At 38.4% G+C, this 22,252-nt stretch overlaps 1 protein-coding gene across 3 annotated transcripts in view; it reads left to right on the top strand.

Moving 5' to 3' along the window:
• Window positions 1-22,252, top strand: part of osbpl2b (oxysterol binding protein-like 2b) — a 71,609-nt gene that overhangs the window by 32,444 nt on the left and 16,913 nt on the right. For all 3 annotated transcript variants that reach the window (XM_060836452.1, XM_060836451.1, XM_060836453.1), the window contains 7 exons: window positions 2,979-3,128; window positions 8,494-8,641; window positions 8,914-8,989; window positions 11,936-12,070; window positions 12,576-12,673; window positions 14,309-14,491; window positions 19,532-19,639. In XM_060836452.1, coding sequence (XP_060692435.1) covers window positions 3,092-3,128; window positions 8,494-8,641; window positions 8,914-8,989; window positions 11,936-12,070; window positions 12,576-12,673; window positions 14,309-14,491; window positions 19,532-19,639 — 785 coding nt within the window. In that variant the 5' untranslated portion in view covers window positions 2,979-3,091. The remainder of the gene's footprint in view (window positions 1-2,978; window positions 3,129-8,493; window positions 8,642-8,913; window positions 8,990-11,935; window positions 12,071-12,575; window positions 12,674-14,308; window positions 14,492-19,531; window positions 19,640-22,252) is intronic.

Raw genomic sequence — 22,252 nt, 5'->3', positions numbered from 1 at the left:
CTCTCTCACTGCACCCCCAGGTCATCTCCTCTGCCCTGAAGCTCTTCAGCCACATTCTCAAACAGACTCGCTATTACAGCCACATGTTCTTCCTCAGCAACCTGCCTACCTAACCAACTGACCCCGCATGGCTAGCTTTCTCATTTCCCCTCCCCCCACCTTTTCTCAATCCCAACGCTCAGACTCAGCACCGCCTTCTTGACCTGCAATCTTCTTTCCGACCTCTCCGACCTATCACCTTCACCTTAACCTCCTTCCACCAATCGTATTCCCAAAGCCCCTCCCCCAAGTCCCTCCTCCCTACCTTTTATCTTAGCCTGCTTGGCACATCCTCATTCCTGAAGAAGGGCTTATGCCCGAAACGTCGATTCCCCTGTTCCTTTGATGCTGCCTGACCTGCTGCTCTTTTCCAGCAACATACTTTTAAGCTCTGATCTCCAGCTTCTGCAGACCTCACTTTCTCCTGAGAACAATATTTGTCATCCAGATAGGTTTTTCCAGTAATCAGCGATGGTTTCATGGTCATCATTAGATTTTTAATGCCAGATGTTTGTTGAATTCCAGTTCCACCATCTGGAATGATGGGATATGAGAGCTGAGTTTCTAGATTAATAGTCTAGCAATAGTACTACTGGGCCATCATTAACATTGTAAAACTAGGGACTGCTATCAAAGTTTGACATTGAGATAATTGGACTGGTGATCAAAAGCTTGATTAACTTCTGAATAATATGGTCTGTGTGATTAGAGCAAGGATTTTCAATCCTTTTTGCTTCTGCGGATCCCCTTTCATGATATATAACAATCAATGAACATATATAACATGGTAAAAGTATTTTTATGTATAAAAATGATTAATTATGCAGTTAAATATTACTTAGGTTTTACTTGATAAATTTATTGTTGGTCCTGGTCATTAATTGTGGCATGGTACCAAATTGAGGCACAGATGAGGGGTTTGGTGAAATGTCACAGGTGTGAGCTACAATGTGCATGCATAAACGGCCATGTTCAGTTAAAGGACTTTGGCTGAATTTACTTCTTGTGGCACTGATTTTGAAATGTCACTTGAGATGTAGTTAGATTACATGATGCCTGCATTCTCTACCTTCTATGGTTATTTTTGGCAGTCCCCTTGAAACCTCCTCAAGGATTTCAAGTGATTGGATACCTGGTTTAAAAACGATGTTCTCGAATGTTTGATTAGTCAGATCCCAGCAATATTGATCATGAGTCTTTCAAACAATCACCTGGTTGAAATGTGCTGAGTGTTAGTCAGTGAAGATTATTGATTTTACAGATTTTGTACTGTTATCTTTCACCGAACTCTTTCAAATCAATGTATCTACTAAATAACTGGATGAGTAATCCCATGGTAGCATTAAAATGGATTTATCCTTGAGGTTTGACTATGAACATTCTTAGTTTTCCTTTTACGAAGACTTGAGCCTTTCTTCGTTGAATTCATAATTGTATTTTAAAGCTTGATGGTGAAAAATAAATGAAGTTTCACTTCAGATTAGAAGCTTACTGCAAATATAATGGAACTTTCTGAAAACCGTGCAAGTGTTCTACTTGAAACAGGCTGAGGCTGCCTCAGTCCCGTTCCTAGTAAGCATGCACCAATGAGAATGTGTATAGGGTATAAGCAGGCAGGGAGAGAGTTAAGCTGAGTTTTGTGAAATGAGAGGTTCAGCTGAGCATGACTCCAATCGGGTACAAACTTATAGTTAACAATGGGGTGCTGAAGGCAAGGGTAATGGGTTAACAATGTGGAAAAGCATTCATTTATGTAGAGCCATTTAACAAGATGAGGTAGCATTCAGTGTGTGAGATCAGTTTAGCAAGGTGAAAAGTATTCATTTTGTGAAGCCAGTTATTCATTGCACAACAGCAGATGGCTTAATGTTTACTGTTGATGCTCGCTGATTGTAACAGTCACTCAGTTAATATTTATGTTGCCTTATCTGGCTGCTCCTCCCTGTAAAATGACTATTTAGTTAATTGAGAAACTGCTGTTCCAGAGAAGATTGTGAACTCCTGTCCCTGTGCACATGGGCGATCGTTCTCTCTCTGTGCAGGGCCTGGAATAACAATGAAGGAAGTAAAACTATACTGTCTGAGTGTTTGGCTTAGCTTGAGGGGGGAACGGGATGACACCAATATCTCAAGTTCTTCTATAATTTCATTCCAATTGTTCTTTCGATCTGTCATAAGATGGCTGGTGGGGAAAATGGGTGACAAAATAATAGATTTGTACAGTAAAAGATACTGTTTGGTGTTGTACATTGTTTCAAAAAAAAATGAGGAACTTTACTCATCAATATAGCTGGGTATCTGGCTGTTCGATGCTTTAGCCTGAAATGGGAAAAGCCACTTTCCCCAAGAATGTATATTTCGCATCGATCAATGCAAAACCTGCAATACTTCTGATTGGTTTCGCTTCATATCAAGAAACAGTAGAAGGTGATTTACTATTAAAACTTGTTGAGTGGAGTGTCACCACTTCCAATTCACCTTTTTTATAAAACATTTTTGCTAGGCTAACATTCTACCACTGTACACCCAGCTTTCAATCAATATAAATTGAATTTAATTTATTGTCATGTGTACCGAGGCACAGTGAAAAGCTTTGTCTTGCGAGCAATGCAGGCAGCTTACAGAGTTAAGTAGCATAGATAAGTAAATAATAGGTAAACAGTGGCAAAAACACAGGCACAGGCGAATGTTAAGAGTTTTGAGTCCATTCGGTATTCTAACAACAGTAGGGCAGAAACTGTGACAAAACTGGCTAGAGTGTGTGTTTTGGCTTATGTACCTTCTCTCTGATGGTAGAGGTTGTAGATAATCTAAATTCTTGTAGTCCTTCCCAATTGGAGATGGAAAAAATTTAAAATGTAATGACTTTAATGTTTATTTATAGCTGGCTAGTAGTCCTGATTTCAATTTGTAATGTGTTGTTTCTTTTTTGTTTTTAGGTAGTTGAACATAGAAAATCAGATCAAGAAACTGTACTGTCTAAAGAGAACAATGTGCTAAAGTGCCTTCATTAGAAAAGAAACAAGAGTTTTAATTTGCTTTCAAAGGGAGGATGAATAGTGAGGAAGAGTTTTATGATGCTGTTACAGGCAAGTACCTGGAGTGTAATTTGACAATCGCATCCTGTACCTTTTTGATACTTGTTTTAAACATATTGAATCAGTGTTTCTCATAGACGAATGAAAGTCAAGCTGTCAAAAGCTGTTTATGTTCTATTCCAGGTTTTCAGGCAATAGCATACTGTTCCTTTTTTTTTGCTACAAGGCTCAGTTCCTCATTCCAGTTACGTAGACAACTTCTATAGCATCTTCAGAAGCCTCCAAAATGTTATTAATACTCTATATTATTGATACATATGGTATAGTTAGAAGTATCTATCTCTCAGTAATTTGAATATGTATAATAAAGAGTCTCTAATTAGGGATAAGGAGTGTACCTAAAGTCTCATGGTAAGAGACTTACTGTATTGGAAAATATTGATGCATAATCCCTATGAGTGAAAGATCACATGCATGCATCACTTTCTAGGCGATATTATGTTAGTTGTAGAGTAGATGACATATATTGTATTTTATGTACTCTGTTCCTAATTGGTTGATTCACAATTATTATGGTACAGAAGATGACCATTCGACACATTGTATCTATCAGCTTTCAATTGAGCATCATAATTTGGAGCTGACGTGAAAATATATTTGAGGCTTGTTACACCTGAACATGGTTACTTCACAGGCCAAAATCAATAACGGACAGACTCAATTAATTGAAGCATGAAAACAGACTGTCAGAGAAACTAAGCAGATCTGGCAGCATGTTTGGACAGCGAAAAGAACTCAATATTTTGTGTACATTATGCCGCCTTCCGAACAGAATGACTGCTAAAGAATGGTTAGAACAGTCTCTGAAGATTAATATAAAAGTAAAGATGGTCTCAAGGCCTTCTACTTCATCCTGGAAAGAAGGCCTGAACCATTCCATCCACGACCGCCCTTTCTTTCCTCACTTTGATCAACTTGTACTTTTAACTCCTTACTTTTTTTAAGTGAAAGGTATGGCCATGGATACCTGTATAGGCCTCAGTCTTGCCTGTCTCTTTGTGGCATACAATCTTACTCAGACCCCTCCACTCACGTCTTTCTCGAGTGCATTGATGACATTATTGGTACTGCTTCCCTCTGTTGTTTGGAATTGGAAAAATTTAGCAATTTCGCTTTTAATTTCCATCCTGCCCTCAATCTTCAGCTGGTCCATCTCGACTCCTCTCTTCCTTTCTTCAGCGTCTCTGTTTCCATTTCTGGGGATAAGCTGGCCATTGATGCAAACCCACTGACTCCTACAGTTGCCTCAAATATACTGGGATGCCTTCAAAAATGAGAGAGCTCGAGTCTAGAAGCAGTATGTTCCTATTAGTGGGAACGGCATGGCTGGTAGGTGTAGGGAATATGGCTTGACCAGAAAAGTTGAGGCTCTGCTCAAGGGAAAAGGAGGCATGTGGCAGGTATAAACAGCTGGGATTGAATTGATCTGTTGTGGAGTATAAGGGCAGTAGGAGTACATTGGGAGGGACCAAGAGTGCAAAAACAGATAGCTTTGGCAAATGGAGTTAAAGAGAATCCAAAGAGATTCCACAAATATATTAAGAGCAAATGAACAACTAGCGAGAGATCAACAAGGCTGTCTATGCATGGAACTGCAGGAGCTGAATGAGATACTAAATGATTATTTTGCATCAGTATTTATTGTTTTGAAGGATATGGAATCCAGAGAGCTTGGCAAAATAAATAATGATGTCTTGAAAAGTGTCCATATTTACAGAGTAGGAGCTGCTGGACATCATACAATGTGTAAAGGTGGATACATCCCCAGGACCTGATCAAGTCTATCCCAGAACTTTGTGGGAAGTTCAGGAAGTGATTGCTGGGCCTTTTGCGAGATATTTGTATCATTCATAGCCACAAATGAGGGGCAGGGAGACTGGAAGTTGGCAAATGTGGTGCCATTATTTAAGAAAGTTGGTAAGGAAAAGCCAGGGAACCATAGAATCAAAGGCTGGTGAACCTGATGTCAGTGGCAGATAGTACATGTATTCCGGAGGGCTAGGATTGATAATGGAAAGTCAGCATGGGCTTTATGTGTGGGAAATTGTGTCTTACTAATCTGACTGAGTGTGTTGAAGAAGTGACAAAGATTAATGAAGGCAGAGCAGTGGAGAGCAGGGGATATTATCTATGCAGACTTCAGCAAGGTGCTCAACAAGATTCCACATGGTTAGATGGGTTAGTAAGGTAGAATCCAGATGAGCTGGATACAAAATTGTCTTGAAGAAAGGAGATAGTGTGGGAGTGAAGGGCTCCGTTTCGTACTATAGGCATGTGACCAGCAGTGTGCCTCAAGGATCAGTGTTGGGTCTATTACTTTGGGTCTATTACTGTTTGTCATTTATATAAATGATTTGATATGAATATAGGAGGAATAGTGAGTAAGTTTGCAGATGACACCAGTATTGGTGGACATTGATGTAGTGGACAGTAAAGAAAGTTATCTCAGAGTACAATGGGATCTTGATAGATGGGCCAAGGAGTGGCTGGTGGAGTTTAATTTAGATAACTGTGAGGTTGCATTTTGGTAAAGCAGGTTAGGTCAGGACTTATCCACTTAATGGCAGGTTCCTGGGGAGTGTTCCTGAGCAAAGAAACCTTGGGTTGCAGGTATATAATTCCTTAAAGCTGGAGTCACAAGTCAACAGGGTAATGAAGAAGGCATTTGGTACACTTGCCTTTATTAATCAGAGCATTAAGTGTAGACGGTGAGATGTAATGTTGGGCTGTACAGGACATTGGTGAGGTCACTTTTGGAATACTGCATTCAATTCTGGCCTCCCTGCTATAGGAAAGATGTTGCTAAACATGAAAGGGTGCAGAAAGGATTTACAAGGATGTTGCTGGGGTTGGAGGGTTTGAGCTATTGGGAGAGTCTGAATGGTTTGGGACTGTTTTCCCTGGTGCTTCGGAGGCTGAGGGGTGACCTTTTATATAGGTCTATAAAACCATGAGGGACATTGATATGGTGAATAGGGGAGTCCAAAACTAGAGGTTTTGGGATTAAGGTGAAAGGGGAAAGATATAAATGGGGCCTGTGGGGCACCTTTTTCACATACAGGATGGTGCATATATGGAATAAGCTGCCAGAGGAAGTGATGGAGGCTGGTACAATTATAACATTTTAAAGGCACCTGGATGCTTTCAGAATTGGAAGGGTTTCGAGAGATATGGGCCAAATGCTGGCAAATGGGACTAGATTAATTTAGGATATCTGGTTGGAGGGGATGAGTTGGACCGAAGCGCCTGTCTCTGTGCTGTACAGGTCTATGACTCTATACATTCTCACAGACTGCTTTCTGTAAAGACAGTATTCCAATCTCCTGGTTTCTCTGTCTCCATTGCACCTGTTATAATGACGCTACCTTCTGTGGACGGTCTCCAAATTGTTCAAACTTTTCTTCAACTGAAGATTCATCGTTACCGTGGATAATAGATTCCTTATCCATGTTCAACCCATCTCCCACACTTCTGCCCTCACTACTTCCCTCCCCTGCCACAGCAGTGTGTCTCCCTGGTCCACAGTTACCACCTCACCAGTGTCTGAATCCAAAAGATTGTAATGCTGCTATTTTAGTCACCTCCAATAGGATGCCATATTTCCCCTCCCTTCCCTTGTCAGCATTTCGAAGGGAACGTTCCTTCTGGGACAATCTTGTACACTCCTCCTCCATTCCTAACATCTCCACACACTCTTATAGCATCTTCCCATGGAATCCCAGAAGGTGTAATACCTGCCCGTTTAATCCTCCCTGTCACCATCCAAGGCTCCAGATATACCTGTGATTTGCCTGTGCTTCATTCAACATTGTGAGCAGTGAATACAGTAGACTATGTCATTTCCACATTGTGGAGACAAAAGGCAACCTGGGTCACTACTTTGCAGAACATCCACATTCCGTCTACAAAAATGGCCCGAGCTTCCTATTGCCTGCCACTTCAACACACCACTATTTTCCCACACTAGTATTTCTGTTATAGGCTCCCAGGATTGTTCTATCTAATCTCAGTAGAAGTTTGAAGAGCAACATCTCATTTTCCGTTTTGAGGAAGGGTCACCGGAGACAAACATTAACTCTGATTTCTCTCCACAGATGCTGCCAGACTTGCTGAGCTTTTCTAGGAATTTCTGTTTTTTGTTTCTGATTTACAGCATCTGCATTTCTTTCAGTTTTTATCTCCTTTTTCCACTTGGGGAACGCTGCAGCCTTTAGTACTCAACATAGAGTTCAATAACTATAGAGCCCGATTCCATCCTTTCACAATTTTATTTACCCACCCCACACCTGGTCCAGTTCTGAAATGGGTTGCTTTTAGTACAGTCGTCCATTCTCACGTACTACTAGGCCCATTATCATATTGTATGGATTGCGTTCAGCACAGCTAGCTCATTTTCTCACCCTTAGCTCTTGGTATCACTTATTTGACTTCTCTTGTGTCCTGGCCTGCTATCTATAATCTCCTTATTTACCTACCCCTTTCATAACTCACTCTGTCTAGGCTGTCTCCACCTATCTGCTTCCCCCTTTTCCCCCCTCCTACCCCACTTTAGTGTCAGCTTATTATTAACCAGCACCTATAGAACCACGAGTGTGCTGTTTGATTAAAAATTCCGTTTGATCAAGAGATCCATTTAATCCAATGATGGTTCATAAGATGCCACTTAAAACAAAGTGTGCTGTACCATGTTACAGTTATGATGAAGAGTCACCAGACTTTAAATGTGAACTTTACTTTCTTTTCACAGATGCTGCCAGACCTGCTGAATTTCTCCAGCATTTTCTGTTTTCATTTCAGATTTCTACCATCCATGTTTTTCTTCAATTTATAAAGAACTATGTTGAATAAACCTTTTGCCTTAGCTAATAATTTTTATATTTATTTTCAAAATTCTGCAAGGTCAAGATCAGTGTGTATAAATGATGTTTCTATGATTCTTCACATTAATGGAATCTATCTGTAAGAAAAGCAAAAGGCCAAGTCAAGTAGTTACGTAGCTTTTTGACATCGGATTCCTTTTTTATTGTTCATTTCAATTTATTTTGTGCAGTTAATCATTTTCTTCAAAGGCAGAGTTGAGTTTTTTTTTGTTATCTCACAGTAGTTGAATGTTTTGAAATTTATTTGCCACGCTAGCTACCTCTGTCAAAAAAGAAGAACGAATTTGGTTACCTGATACTTGATGCAAAATTGTAGAAAATGGGAGAAAGTTATTTTCCTTATTGGATATGGTTATTTAATGTCTACAAATAATATAGAACATGGATTGCATTTTCATATTCATTTTGATAATTTTGATAAGGCCTAATTTATAAAGTAGATCAGATAGATTTCATTATATATGTTATTACTTTAGGGTTTGAATCGGATGATTCTGAAACCAGAATGGATCCAATGGTGTCAGATGATTCTTTGAGTTTGTTCAGTAAAAGTGAAAGCAGTGTATCTGATCAAAATGCTCACAACAGAGAATCAACCCAAGAAAATGGAATTAAGAAATATAGGTGAGTTCAACTATGGTTTACAAAATTTTGCTTAGTATATGGCCTAATTGAATACAGCAGGCTTTAAAATGGGAAATAAAGATGGAGCAGGTCAGTTAGGTGGAATAGCTTTTCTCTTATTCCAATAGAATAATTTCTTTTCGTAAGATTAATTTTTGCAGTATTTTGAAATACTGTAATGAAGAAAAACTATTGCAGTATAACATGTTTTAACCCTCATTGAGTCCTTCAATTTATATCTGTCAACTGTTTTTCTTCTCCTTTTGTTACAGAACTTCTTTACCAGCTCCAATGTTTAGTAGAAATCAATTAAGTTTGTGGAGTATTTTAAAAAGATGCATTGGACTGGTGAGTATGTATTAACTGGTTGATTTAAATCCATTTTGGAGATGAAATTGAATGCTAATTTTCACTATGGTACTGTCAGTGGTATTTCTCACCTTTTTAAAATTACCCTTGATTATTGTATAAGTTTGGGTTTTGTCATTGAAAGGACCAAATGCACATTTTGTAAATTTTAACTATCTGTGTTTGCTCATACTTTCCATTTCCAAGCTGTCCAACTAAAGGTGAGCATGTCACTGCTTGATTCTGTTTAAATGTAATCAGTCATAGCTGAAGTATCTTCAGCAATGGCTTTCGCTGCAATCCCAGACCTCAACCTGTGAACATCTCCAAAAACTAATCATTGACTGCTATCTGCTCCTTACCTACTTGCAATTATTTTGTGTCTTTGTCCAGTGCAGGTGTTATCCAGGTCTATCACTCTTTCAGTTATTCCCATAGTTTCTGTCTGTCAGCTACTTGTCCAATTTCCAGTTAAATTTGGGAAAACTGTCCCACTCTGGCCAATGTTTCTAATATGTTTTTGTCACTTCCACACTTCGACCATTCCAGCATTCCTGGTGTGGAGGAGCCGGTGTTGGATCGGGGTGGACAAAATTAAAATCGCACAACACCAGGTTATATTTCAACAACTTTATTTGGGAGCACTAGCTTTCGGAGCGATGCTCCATCATTAGGTAACTGTGGAGCAGGACCATAAAAGACAGCTTTTGTAGCAAAAGATTACAGTATCATGCAACTGAAATGATATCTCAAACAAACCTAGATTGCTATAAAGTCTTTCATCTTTTAGAATATGTTGCAAGTTTTGATTCATTAATATGTAATTCTCGAAGCTTCTTTTCTGTCAAATTCTCGGGGTAACTTGAGGTTTTATTTTTAAAAAAGTGACAGCTCAGACAATGCATTAAAGGTGTGAGGTTAGATTCTGTCTGTATCTCAATCTGGAGTCAGATTGGTTCTACTTCCAAAGCGAAATTTATAAAATGTTGCATGGATGGACTTCCTGCATTGACTGTCTGCCGATTTTGTGCTTTCTGAACAAAATAGAATGTATCTGGAAGTATTCTTCTGTAAATGCAAATTGAGAGGGTCTGCGAGAGTGTGTGTATCAATGGGAGAGTGTATGGTGTAGTAGGGTCACCTGTAGTGTGACATGAACCCAAGGCGCTAGTTGAGGCCATCCTCATGGGTACCGAACTTGGCTATCCGCCTCTGCTCGGCCACTTTGCATTGTTACATATCCCAAAGGCCGCTTTTGGGGATAGTCACCCGAAGGTCTGAGGTTGAATGTCCCTGACCGCTGAAGTGTTCCCCGACTGGAAAGGAACACCCCAGTCTGGCGATTGTGGCATAGTGTCCACTCATCTGTTGTCATAATGGCTGGTCTCCTCTAGATTAAATTTTTCATCTTTTAGTTGCAGGTTTCAGTTCATTAATATGTAAATCCCAGAACTACTTTGAAGTCACATTCTTGAGATAACTTAACTTAAAGTTTTATTTTTTTTTAAAAAAGTAATATCTCAGCTCAGACAATGCATTAAAGGTGTGAGGTTAGAGTCTGTATCCTAATCTTGAGTCAGACTGGTTCGTTTCCAAAGTGGAATTTATAAAATATTATATGGATTGATTGTCAGTATTGACTGCCTGCAGATTGCTTTTTGAGTAAAAGAGCATGTATCTGCAAATATAATCTGCAAAATACATCATGTCAGTTGCATGACACTAATCTTTGTGTCTTATTAGTCCTGCTCCACAGCTACCTGATGAAGGAGTAGCGCTCCTAAAGCTAGTGCTTCCAAATAAACTATTGGACTATAACTTGGTGTTGTGATTTTTCACTTTGTCCAACATTTCTGACTGACCTTCTATTCTTCGCCCTCTAAAATGTCAAATGACTGAAACTCTCCTGTCACATTGTGTAGTCATTGTTCTTGCCCATCACCCCATTTCTTGTTGAGGTATGTTGACTTCCAGACTTCCAATTTAAACTTGCCAATTTCAAGTTCAAATTCACTTCATTGCTTCACCTCCCCATGTTTCTTCACCCTGAAAATTCTGCTTGTTTTGCTTGCCCTTCACTCACTCAAACCCCTGGTCATTGCAGCTATGTATGTTCGAAACTCTGAACTCTGTCTCTAAATGTTTCCACAAATATTTAAGGCCATTCTTAAAGTCAACTTACTTTCCCAAAATCTTGCTATTGCTTTAACTCAGTTTCAGTTTTAACTATAAAAGATCTCTGGGCAATACCTTGGGATATGTTTCTACATTATCGGGGCATTATAAATGTAAGTGAAAGGTGTTCACAAATGTCATTTTTTTTCTGTTGCATACTTTTGACAGCTTTTTTTTAAAAAAGAAATTATTTTGCCTTTTAGTTAAGCAATGCGAGGAAAACACTCTTAATGTTGTTCAGTGCAGCAGGATTTTCTTTCAAGCTTTGAAGCCTTGGGTTCAAATGACAGCTCTGAGGCAGCACTTGCTGTCAATGAGACTAGCTCAGCAATATTCTTGAAGCAGCATCCTAATTGGTTATTTTTGAAATTCACTGCTGTATTAATGACAGCAAACTGGGCTCAATCAGAAAGCCAGGTATTCTAGAGTCTTTGCATTTTCAAGGATCCTCATGAATGCACCCTCAGGGAAAATAAGTTAGGTAATCGGAATGAGGGAAGCTATTAGGCCCCTTGACTTCTGGATTGCAGAATTTGGGCTGTTTCACAAACTCCTCTTCGGGTGGTGAAACCTCCAGCTCTTAAAATTCTCAACCTGAATTATTGAAGCAAATTCACCTGCATTAGACATTGCTGCCTTCTATACAAGGTTGAGTGTTCACTCCCAATCAGTCCTGAGTTATATAAATTGACTGCCTGTCTCCACGGTGCAGGCAACTAGCTTCTTGTGTATTATATAAAAATTGACTATTTTCATTTTTTGTCCTTTTAGGAATTGTCAAAAATAACTATGCCCATTATATTCAATGAGCCTTTGAGTTTTCTGCAACGAATTACAGAATACATGGAACATACGTACCTCATCCACAAGGCTTCTATGCTTTCTGATTCAATAGAGAGATTACAGGTAAGTATATTTCGATGGATCCAGCTGAAGATATCTTTGTTTGGTGCCTTTTTAGTGCACATACTTGAGAATTGAAATAATGTTGTCAAATCTGAAGGCTAAAAGTTGTAGGTGAAACGATTAGTAATGGTTTAGGATGTGTGAAATTTGAGATTAAATATATTTAATTTGGTTTTAAATTGATTTGGGTCACAACCCAAAATCTTTAAACATTGTCGATTTGATATCCAAGTAAAGTTGCTGAATTTGCAACGTTCCAAATATTTCAAATAGGTGTCAGATGCAACAAAATTGAAGTGATCTCTGATGCTGGTCTAAATATTAATTTGGGATAAATGCAGGGAAATTGGCCCTTTTTCAATTGCAGCAATGTAAAACAAATGTTTGTGGCATTTGGCAAACTTGCAGTTCAGCCCTTTAGCTTAAAAAGGATCTTAAATGAGCTATTTGCCATATTCTGTAGGTATCGCTTTAAACTTCAAAGTTTTATTTATTTCTTGCATAGACTGTAGCTGCATTTGCAGTTTCTGCTGTCGCATCGCAATGGGAACGGACTGGAAAGCCATTCAACCCACTACTGGGTGAAACCTATGAACTTAGAAGGTAAGAGAAATTGCAAGGTTCCACATAAATAACATCTATTACTACTAGTTACATTGGTTTGCATAAAACAGGACCAAAGAAGGGATCACAAGCTCTAATATTGCTATGGCCATCGCAGAATTGAATTATAGCAGCTGTGTTCCCATTCTGATTAGCCCCTGCTCTTGCAGAATGATTGTGACAATTTTCAAAATAGGATCACAATTGGAAAATGTTTGAGAAGATGTGTAATTGGTTCGTATCTGGAACTGCTGTGAATGTAATAACTTTATAGCTGCAGAACCAAATTGCAAGTTGGCTAATGAAAGTTTAATGGTGTTTCCCTTTGGAAATAATGGCAGGTGTAAATCCCTTTGAAAGAAATGTTAATAGTAAATCATCTCAGAATAATGTAGAACCTGGGGCGGTATGGTGGGGAGAAAAAAGTTGTTGATTTTTACCAGGACATTTGCAAGTGAACTCAGTTACTTAAAATTATTGCTCATTAATGGAGTAAATGCTTGACCATATTTCCTGTAATTCTATTTTCTGCTCCCTCCCCCTCTATCACTTCCTCTCTCAGCACATTTTGAGGCTAAAAGTGCAGATTCAATAAACAACTTGGCTCCAGATAGTTTGTGGTATAATTGAATTAGATAAGAAGTAATGTGTAGACAATATCTGGCTCCTGCTCAAATTGTCTGTCCACTTTTATAGAAAAACACTGCAGTTGGATGAGATTTGAATTTTACTTGAAATATGAGACATGCTGATCTAATTCATTTTTGTTTTTGAGGTATCTTGAACTAACAGTTTGTCGATTTGAAAGTTGATGATGTTTGTAGTGACTAGCTGCGAAGTTTGTTTAAATTCACTTGTGGGACATAGGCATTGCTGGCTGGCCAGCATTTATTGTCTGTCGCTAGAGAAGAAATGGCCTTGGGAAGGTGGTGGTTAGCTGCTTTCTTGAATCACTGCAGTTCATGTGCTGTAGGTTGTTGTACCATCGGGAGTGAATTCCAGGATTTTTATGCAGCAACAGTGAAGAGACAGCGATATATTTCCAATTTAGTGGCTTGGAGGGGAACTTGCAAGTGTTCTTATACATCTGCTGCCATTGTTTTCCTGGATGGAAAGGATCATGGGTTTGAAAGTTGCAGTTTTTGGTAAATTTCTGCAGTGCATCTTTTGAATAGTAGCAACAGTGTGCACTGAGCGTCCGTGATGGAGAGGGTGGTTGCTCGTGGATATGGTGCCAGTTGAGTGGTCTGCATTGTCCTGGACAGTATTAACCTGCTTGAGTACTTTTGGAGCTGAACATATCCACGCAAGTGAAGAATATTTCATCACACTCCTGACTTGTGCCTTTTAAGTGGTGGACAGGCTTTGGAGAGTCAGGAGGTGAATTATTCACCTCGGTGTTCCTAGTCTCTGACCTGCTGTCATAGCCACAATGTTTATGTGGCAAGACCAGTTGAGCTTCTGATGTTTAAGATATCATATGCAGTTTTATTGTATAGAATCTGAACAATTTTTTTTAAAAATCTGGTGATATATATAGATATATTGAATTTAGATTATTTACAAAATTTTCAGAATTAAACTGGTGGAAGTGAAATATTTATATCTTAATCATTTTGCTTTTTTTTTTGGTAGGAATGATTTGGGATTTAGGCTTATTTCTGAACAAGTTAGCCATCACCCACCCATCAGTGCATTTTATTCAGAAGGCATTAATAAGGATTTCGTTTTCCATGGTTCTATCTATCCAAAGCTTAAATTTTGGGGAAAGAGTGTAGAAGCAGAACCACGAGGAACCATCACACTAGAACTTAACAAGTAAGTATGTTTATAATTTGAGAGTGGAAATCTTAGTTTATTGTTCATCTCAGCACTAATTTTTAATAATTGAATAAGATATCTGTAGTTTAAATAGAAGAGACAGTAATATTATTTGTGAAAAGGATTATTAACATTTCTTAAGAATACCTGAAAATTCTAAATTAGCATATTAACTGCAGATCTTTTTGTTAAATCACTCTATTAAATCTATTGTTATAATGAAGATGTTGGTAGTGTACCTTACATTTAGATAAATTACCATTCTGTAACTTGGAGTATTTATTTTGTATGATTATAATTATTAAGTAGTAGGCACGGCACTGTGGCTCAGTGGTTTGCACTGCTGCCTCACAGCACCAGGGTTCTTGGTTTGATTCCTGCCTCAGGCGACTGTCAGTGTGGAATTTGCACGTTCTCCACGTGTCTGTGTGGGTTTCCTCCCATAATCCAAATTGGCCATGCTGAATTGCCCAAAGTGTTGCGTGCATTAGTCAGGGGTAAATGTAGGGGAATGGATTTGGGTGGGTTACTGCTAAGAGTGTTGCATGGGCTTGTTGGACCGAAGGGCCTGTTTTCCATACTGTAGAGAATCTAATCTAATAGTTTGAGGAAAACTATTCACCACCATCTTGGGAAAGATGGACTACACTGGTCCATTTAGACTATCTTCAAAATCTTCAATTAGATTCTTTACTTGACTATTAGATCTATCTTGTTTCTCCCTGAACAGGAATTGATCCAGCTTTGTGCTCAACGCTTATTTGTAAACAAAACAGATTATGTATGCCAGTCAGACTAATATTTGGGGCAGCATGGGGTTGCACAGTAGTTAGCATTGATACCTCACAGCACCAGGGACCCGGGTTTGATTCCACCATTGGGTGATCGTGCGTGTGGAGTTTGCATGTTCTCCCCATCTCTTCCCATTTCCTCTGTGTGCTCCAGTTTCCTCCCATAGTCCAAAGATGTGCAGGTTAGGTGAGTTGGCCATGCTAAATTGCCCATAGTGTCCAGGATTAACCATGGGAAATGCAGGGTTACAGGGATAGGGTAGATTGGTGGGTCTGGGTGGAATGCTCTTAGGAGGATTAGATTAGATTCCCTACAGTGCGGAAACAGGCCCTTTGGCCCAACAAGTCCACACTGACCCTCTGAAGAGTATCCCACCAAGATTCATTTCTCTACATTTACCTCTGAAATAATGCACCTAACACTATGGGTAATTTAGCATGGCCAATTCACCTGACCTGCACATATTTTGGAATTGGTGTGGACTGGATGGTGTGAACTCGATGGGCTCCAGTTTCCGCACAGTAAGGAATCTAAGATTTTTGGTGTATGTTAATTACATTTGTGACACTGCAACAGTAAATTAGGCATTACTTACCTGTCTGTTGTTTAAATGCCTGTGATCCTCCTCCCATCCTTCTCTTCGTTCAGTCAACTTATCCTTTTATTTCTTTTCCCCTCTTGTGTTTTGTAGCTTCCCCTTGATTGAATCTACACTAGTGGTATAATTGCTTCTTTTGGTAATGCATTTCACATTCTAATCACTCTGCGTTAAAAGCAAAGCTATTCCTGAATTTATTTGAGTATTTAAGACTCCTATTTGTGGTCTAGTCAGCAAATGGATGCAGCATTACATCTACCATCATTAAATTATTTCATAATCATAAAACCTATTAGGCCACTCCTCAATCTCCTCTTTTCTAGAGAAAATAGCCCAGCTGTTCATCTTTCCTAGGAAGGAGGCATTGTTGGGCCTGAGTTGTGACAAGTGGATCACAAGTGTGTTGGGGGAACATATGAGTAAGAATGATCATGAATGATGAGACTTAGATTAGATGGTTTCTTGCTCTTCTTTGTTACTAAAATAGAAATTGGAAGAGAGCTGACTTTGAATTTTTTTTTTAAACTAAGAAGTAGATGTTCCAGTCCCACAGTGGACGCATTTCCACATGGAGAAAATGTTAGGAGAATTATAGCTAAGTTTATTTGATGACAAGGACGATAGAAAATCTGATGAAGCAAAAATTAAACAAGGTACATAATGCACTTTAGGTGAATTCTTCAATCAGGCCAAATACAATAAATTGAGAGAAGTAGAGCATCACAGTCATACAGCACGGAGTCAGACCCTTTCGTCCAACCGGCCCATGGCGACTGTAATCCCAAACTAACTGAGTCCACCTGCCTGTGCTTGGCCCATGTCCCTCCAGACTTTTCCTTTTTATGTACTTGTTTTTAAATATTTTAACTGTACTCGCATCCACCACTTTGACTTCCTCTGCAAGCTAATTCCACATACAAACTACTGTGTAGAACATGTTGGCTCTCATGTCCATTTTAAATCTTTCCCCTGTCACCTTTAAAATGTGCCCCCTAGTCTTGAAATCCTTTATCATAGGGAAATGATAACTTGCCATTCCCCTTATCTATATCCCTCATGACCTTAAAAACCTCTAAGGTCACCCCACAACCTTCTACGGTCCAGTGAAAGAAGTCCCAGCCTATCCAGCCTCTCCTTAGAAATCGAGCCTTCCATTCCTGTTAACATCTGGTAAATCTTTTCTGAACCCTCCCCAGCTTGACAATATCCTTCCTATAACAAACCGACCAGAACAGGACACAATACTCCAGAAGTGGCCTCACCAACGTCCTGTACAACCCCAATATGATGTCCCAATTCCTGTACCCAAAGGTCTGTGCAATGAAGGCAAGCATGTTAAATGCCACCTTAATTGCTGTCTACATGTGTTGCAAACATCAAATAATTAAATACTTGAACCCTAGGTCTCCCTGTTCAACACTGTAAGAGTGGCAAAAGTGATTGAGAATGGAATAAGAGCTCCCATAAAAGGGAAGCCAGAAATTTTCTACCATAATGGAAATAGTAAGCAGGAAGCAAGAAGCAGAATTAGGGTCAAGGAGGTTGAATTGTTTAGAGGTTCAAGGCAAGGCTGGAATTTATCATGAGTATTGGTGATTTACAGAAGAAGTAAATGCTGACAAAATATTGATAGAAGTGGAGATGATTGAGGTAGTGGACTTGGTGAAAATTGATAAGCAAGATGTACTGAAGGCTACGCTTAAGAGAGTCCAAATGGCTTGTTTCCCAGGTTGCTAAAGGAGCAGGATGAAGAAAAGGGCTTTCTATAATCTTTCAGTTTTCCCTGTATATGGAGAAGTTGCCAAAAGATTGGAGATTAGCAAATGTAACACCATATTGAAGGAAGACTTTAAGTATATTTCTCAGAATATCACAGGAAAGTCAGTTTAATATTAGTGGTAATGTTTTAGAAACAATAATTCCAAAAAAGCCAAATCAGTCTAGAATTGTAAAAGACAGATCCCACTTTACTAGTCCAATTATTTTTTAAATGAAGGGAAAGTTGACAAAGGGAAGGTAATAAATATTGTGGATATACATTTTAAGGAAACCTTTGATAATGTACCACATGAAAGACTGGTTATAAAAATGGTCAGTATCAGTTTGGCCAAAAAAAAACTCATTTCAGTACATCGTGTCATGGTAAACAATGGTGTCCTCCAAAATTCAGTACTAGGATTTTTGTTTTAAAAAAAACTGGGTGTTGGTGCCTAGAGAAAAGTTTCAGAATTTGCTGTTGATACATAATTTGGACCTCTGGCAAACAGTGAGAATGATACCAATGACTGCAACAGGATATAAAGTGTCTGCCTATTCTGCTAGCCCGTTGGCAATTGGAAAAGTATGGATTGTACCTTTTGGCAGAAGAGACTGGGTGAGGCAGGTCCGAGGAAGGTCCTTCCTGAAGAAGGGCTTATGCCCGAAACATCGATTCTCCTACTCCTCGGATGCTGCCTGTCCTGCTGTGTTTTTCCAGCACCACGTTTTTCAACAATAAAAGCAAGATAGTTAGGCTCAAACTTTAATAAGCCCTGGTTAAATTACAACTCTTGTATTCTATCCAGTTTAACCGCTTCACAAAAGCTTTACTGGAATGAGCAGTGAGTCCAGTGATGGCTTTTAGCTGCACAGTTAGTTAGGGGATACTAAGGTTGTTTTCCATGGAACAGAAGAGATTAAGGGAAGATTTGAGATGTACACAATTATAACATGTTTATGAATATTAGAGAAAGATGTTAACCTTAGCTAATTTTACAAAGCCCAAGGGATATGAGGAAGAACTTTTTTTTTAGTGCAATAAATGATAATGACCTGTAATTGTCTGCCTACAAAGGTGGTGGAAGCAGTGACAATCAGTGATTTCAGAAGGAAATTGAATAGACACTTGAAGGATGACCATAATTACAGATTGGGCTAAATTTTACCAGCCCACTGGAATAGGAAAAAGGAACAGCAGAACTTGGCCACCCATTGACCAGACACAGGCACCAAATATTCAAGTTGATGGGCCAATTAACACCCATTTAAAATGTCATTTGGTATTTTATTAGTTTGCTACCAACGCATGAAAGAAATCTCCTTACCTGGCCTTCATGCTGTTGTGCTCTATTCTTCTCTCTGCAGTTTTAGCTGCAGGTACCTGTATCTGATTCTTTAATTGGCTGGGTGTCCCTATGAAACAGTGCCCACCATTAAAAGTCCTGCCATCCCATCGCCCTGAAAAAAACCGTCACCCCAAGTTTAAAAAAGGAGCTAGGTGGCAGGACAATGTGACTTTTTGCAACACCTAGCCCTTTCGCTATTAAAATTTGTACGGTTTTGTTTCAAGCACATGAACTGCAGAATTATAATGAATGTTAAATTCATCTCATCTGTAAATTTAGAAGTTTGTTTTTATTTTAAGTAAGTTTAAATTCTTAATGGTGTACTAAGGATTTGATATGATGGGACCATGTGATATGAGTACAAGTGGAGGAATGACCTGTGCATATTTTGTTCAAATACAGGCCTTTGCCAGAAGCAAATTTTTGTTTTTCTATAACTTCTACATTGTTTTATATATTTTGTATACAGCATGTTTTACAGTTATTGCATTGAACTGTATTTGGAACAAATTGTTGAAATTGGTTATTTTGCTTTTTTTCCAGGCACAATGAGGCATACAGTTGGACAAATCCTTCATGTTGTGTACATAATGTTATAATTGGCAAACTATGGATAGAACAATATGGAACAGTAGAAATTGTGAATCACAGGTAAGCTTGATTGAAGAAAAGTAAGAAAAACAGAACTAATAGTAAAGAAAAAAACGGCTTAGCATATCATGAAGCATCCATGGAGAGAAACAATGGTCGAGATTGTTGACATTCATTAATCTGAACATCATGTCTCTCCAGATGTGCTGCTTGACCTGCTGAATATTTCCAATATTTTTAAATTCTTGTTTGCCTTATGAATTTTCATGCTATAGTTAATGACACCTTAATACAATTAAAAGAATGTAACCTGTGTTGTCATAAATTGGTTTACTTGTATGGATATTTTTAAATGTTAAACATAATTGCCGAGTAAATTGTAGATATGGTAGTGGTTTAGATTTACAAATGAGTGCTGCTCTTATGAGTAATAATTTAAATAAATGTTTCTGGCCAAATGTGGGTCTTCTCTTACTCTGTTCTTATCTCTTTTTTTTGTTTTGTTACAAGATGTGTTGTTTAGTTTCTTTGTCGTTCATAACCTGCATCCATAATAAGCTCAAATATTTCTGTCTGAACTATTAGCTAAATGAATCAGCTTTGGTTAATTCCTTGTTCTTGAGACCCCCTACCATAATCTGAACTCATTATTAAAATTTTCATGTAGAGATTAAATACTGTTATGTGCTACCTATCTTTCTGCCTCAATTTTGTTTTGTATGTGTATAAATCAGATCTGTGCATAAATATATTTTTATATCCATTTAAAAAGGAATTTTGAATACTATATAAATCCATCATGGAACTTTGAGCATTTGATCATGAATCTCCCATCTAAAATTGATGTTTGGTTTCGGCTGAATATGTGTGTGTGAATTATCATGCTCATCGTAAATATAAGCATGCTTTTATTGCAGTTTGATCAAGCTACGATTTATACAGAATGCATCGAATCATATACTTTCTCATACAGGAGGACACCATTTACCCTCTCTCTGAAAGAGCTATCAGTTAATTGTGCACCCCTGTTCTTACACTATGGCCATACAGTTTTTTATTTCTTTATAATTATTGTTTCCATGACCCCTCATGTAGTGTATTCTGGTTCATAACATGAATGTTTACCAGTCACTATTGCCAATCCCTAATTGCTCTCGAGATGGTGATGAACTGCTTTCATGGACCACAGCTCTCCATTTGGTGTAGCTGCACCCACTGTGCTGTTAGGAATGGAGTTCAGGTTTTCACCTAGCAGTAGTGAAGAGTCACCGTATACTGCAAAATCAGGATGGTTTATGACTTGAAGAAAAAGGAAGCATGTGGTGCATTTTGAAATAATTAAAGCAATAGAAATCAGGGAGAATATCTCAAATGCAGGAGAGAAGCTAAGGCTGGAATAAGGAAGGTTAAGAGGAGCAATCAGCGTAAGCTCCAGGCTGAAGGAAACTATATAGCATATTATTGTAGTATTATTATTATTATTATTATTATTATTATTGCATAATATTTTGCTTCTGTCTTTATCAAATTTAGAAGATGGTGACAATGGCTCAGTTGAAAACATAGGTTTTGAGCAACTGAATAGTATATGATAGCTAAAGAGGTGCTTAAAAGGTTGGCAACTGTCCAGGTAGAGACGTTGCCAGGCCCAGGTGAATCTATCTTAGATTGCTGAGAGAATTAAAGGAGCAAATTATGAACTGTTGACAGAAATTTTCCATGCCCCTCTGAACACAATATTAATATTGCAATGTGACTCCATTGTTTAAGAAAGGGAGAAAGGATAACCCAAGAAACTACAGACCTGTCAGCTTGATGTCCATATGGGAAGACTGATGAAGGCCATAATATGGGATAAAGTAAACATACATTTAGAAAAAAAATTAATAGTAGACAGTCAAGGGCAGATTATGTATGACAAATTTAATTGAGTTATTTGACAAGGTGACACAGGCAGTGGATGAGGGTAGTATTGCAAATGTTGTATATTTGGACTTTAAGAAAACATTTGAAACAGTAGGTTGGTTAGCAAATTAGAAATATTTGGAATTGATGGCTCCTTGACAGCATTGATTAGAAGTTATCTAAAAAATGGAAAACTGAAGATAGGTATAAATGGGCATTTCTCAAACTAGAGAGAAGTTGAAAGTGGTATTCCCCAGGGATGGGTGTTGGGACCCTTGCTTTTTCTGATTTATATAAATGATTTGGAGATGGGTATTGATGGCAAAATTTCTAAATTTGCAGATAATATTAAGCTAGGAGAATAGTGAATTGTGAAGATGCTCAGCAACTTCAGAGGGACATTGACAAGTTGGCCAAATGGGTAGACACTTGGCAAATGAATTTCAATGCAGAGAAATGTGAGGTAATGCATTTTGGTAGCAGAAATGATTTGGAGGTGCTGGTGTTGGACTGGGGTGGACAAAGTTTAAAAATCACACAACAATCAGGTTATAGTCCAACAGGTTTAATTGGTTGTGATGAACCACCTGATGAAGAAGCAGCACTCCAAAAGCTAGTGCTTTCAAATAAACCTGTTGGACTATAACCTGGTGTTGTGTGATTTTAACTTGGTAGAAGAAATATGGAGAGACAATAAAGGTTTAATGGTACAACTTTGGGGGGAGTACAGGAGCAGAGAGACTTCTGGGTTCTTGTATATGATTCTCT

This window comes from Hemiscyllium ocellatum, chromosome 15, assembly GCF_020745735.1.
Source record: "Hemiscyllium ocellatum isolate sHemOce1 chromosome 15, sHemOce1.pat.X.cur, whole genome shotgun sequence".
Taxonomy (NCBI): Eukaryota; Metazoa; Chordata; class Chondrichthyes; order Orectolobiformes; family Hemiscylliidae; genus Hemiscyllium; species Hemiscyllium ocellatum.
This window is presented reverse-complemented; position numbering and strand designations above follow the sequence as displayed.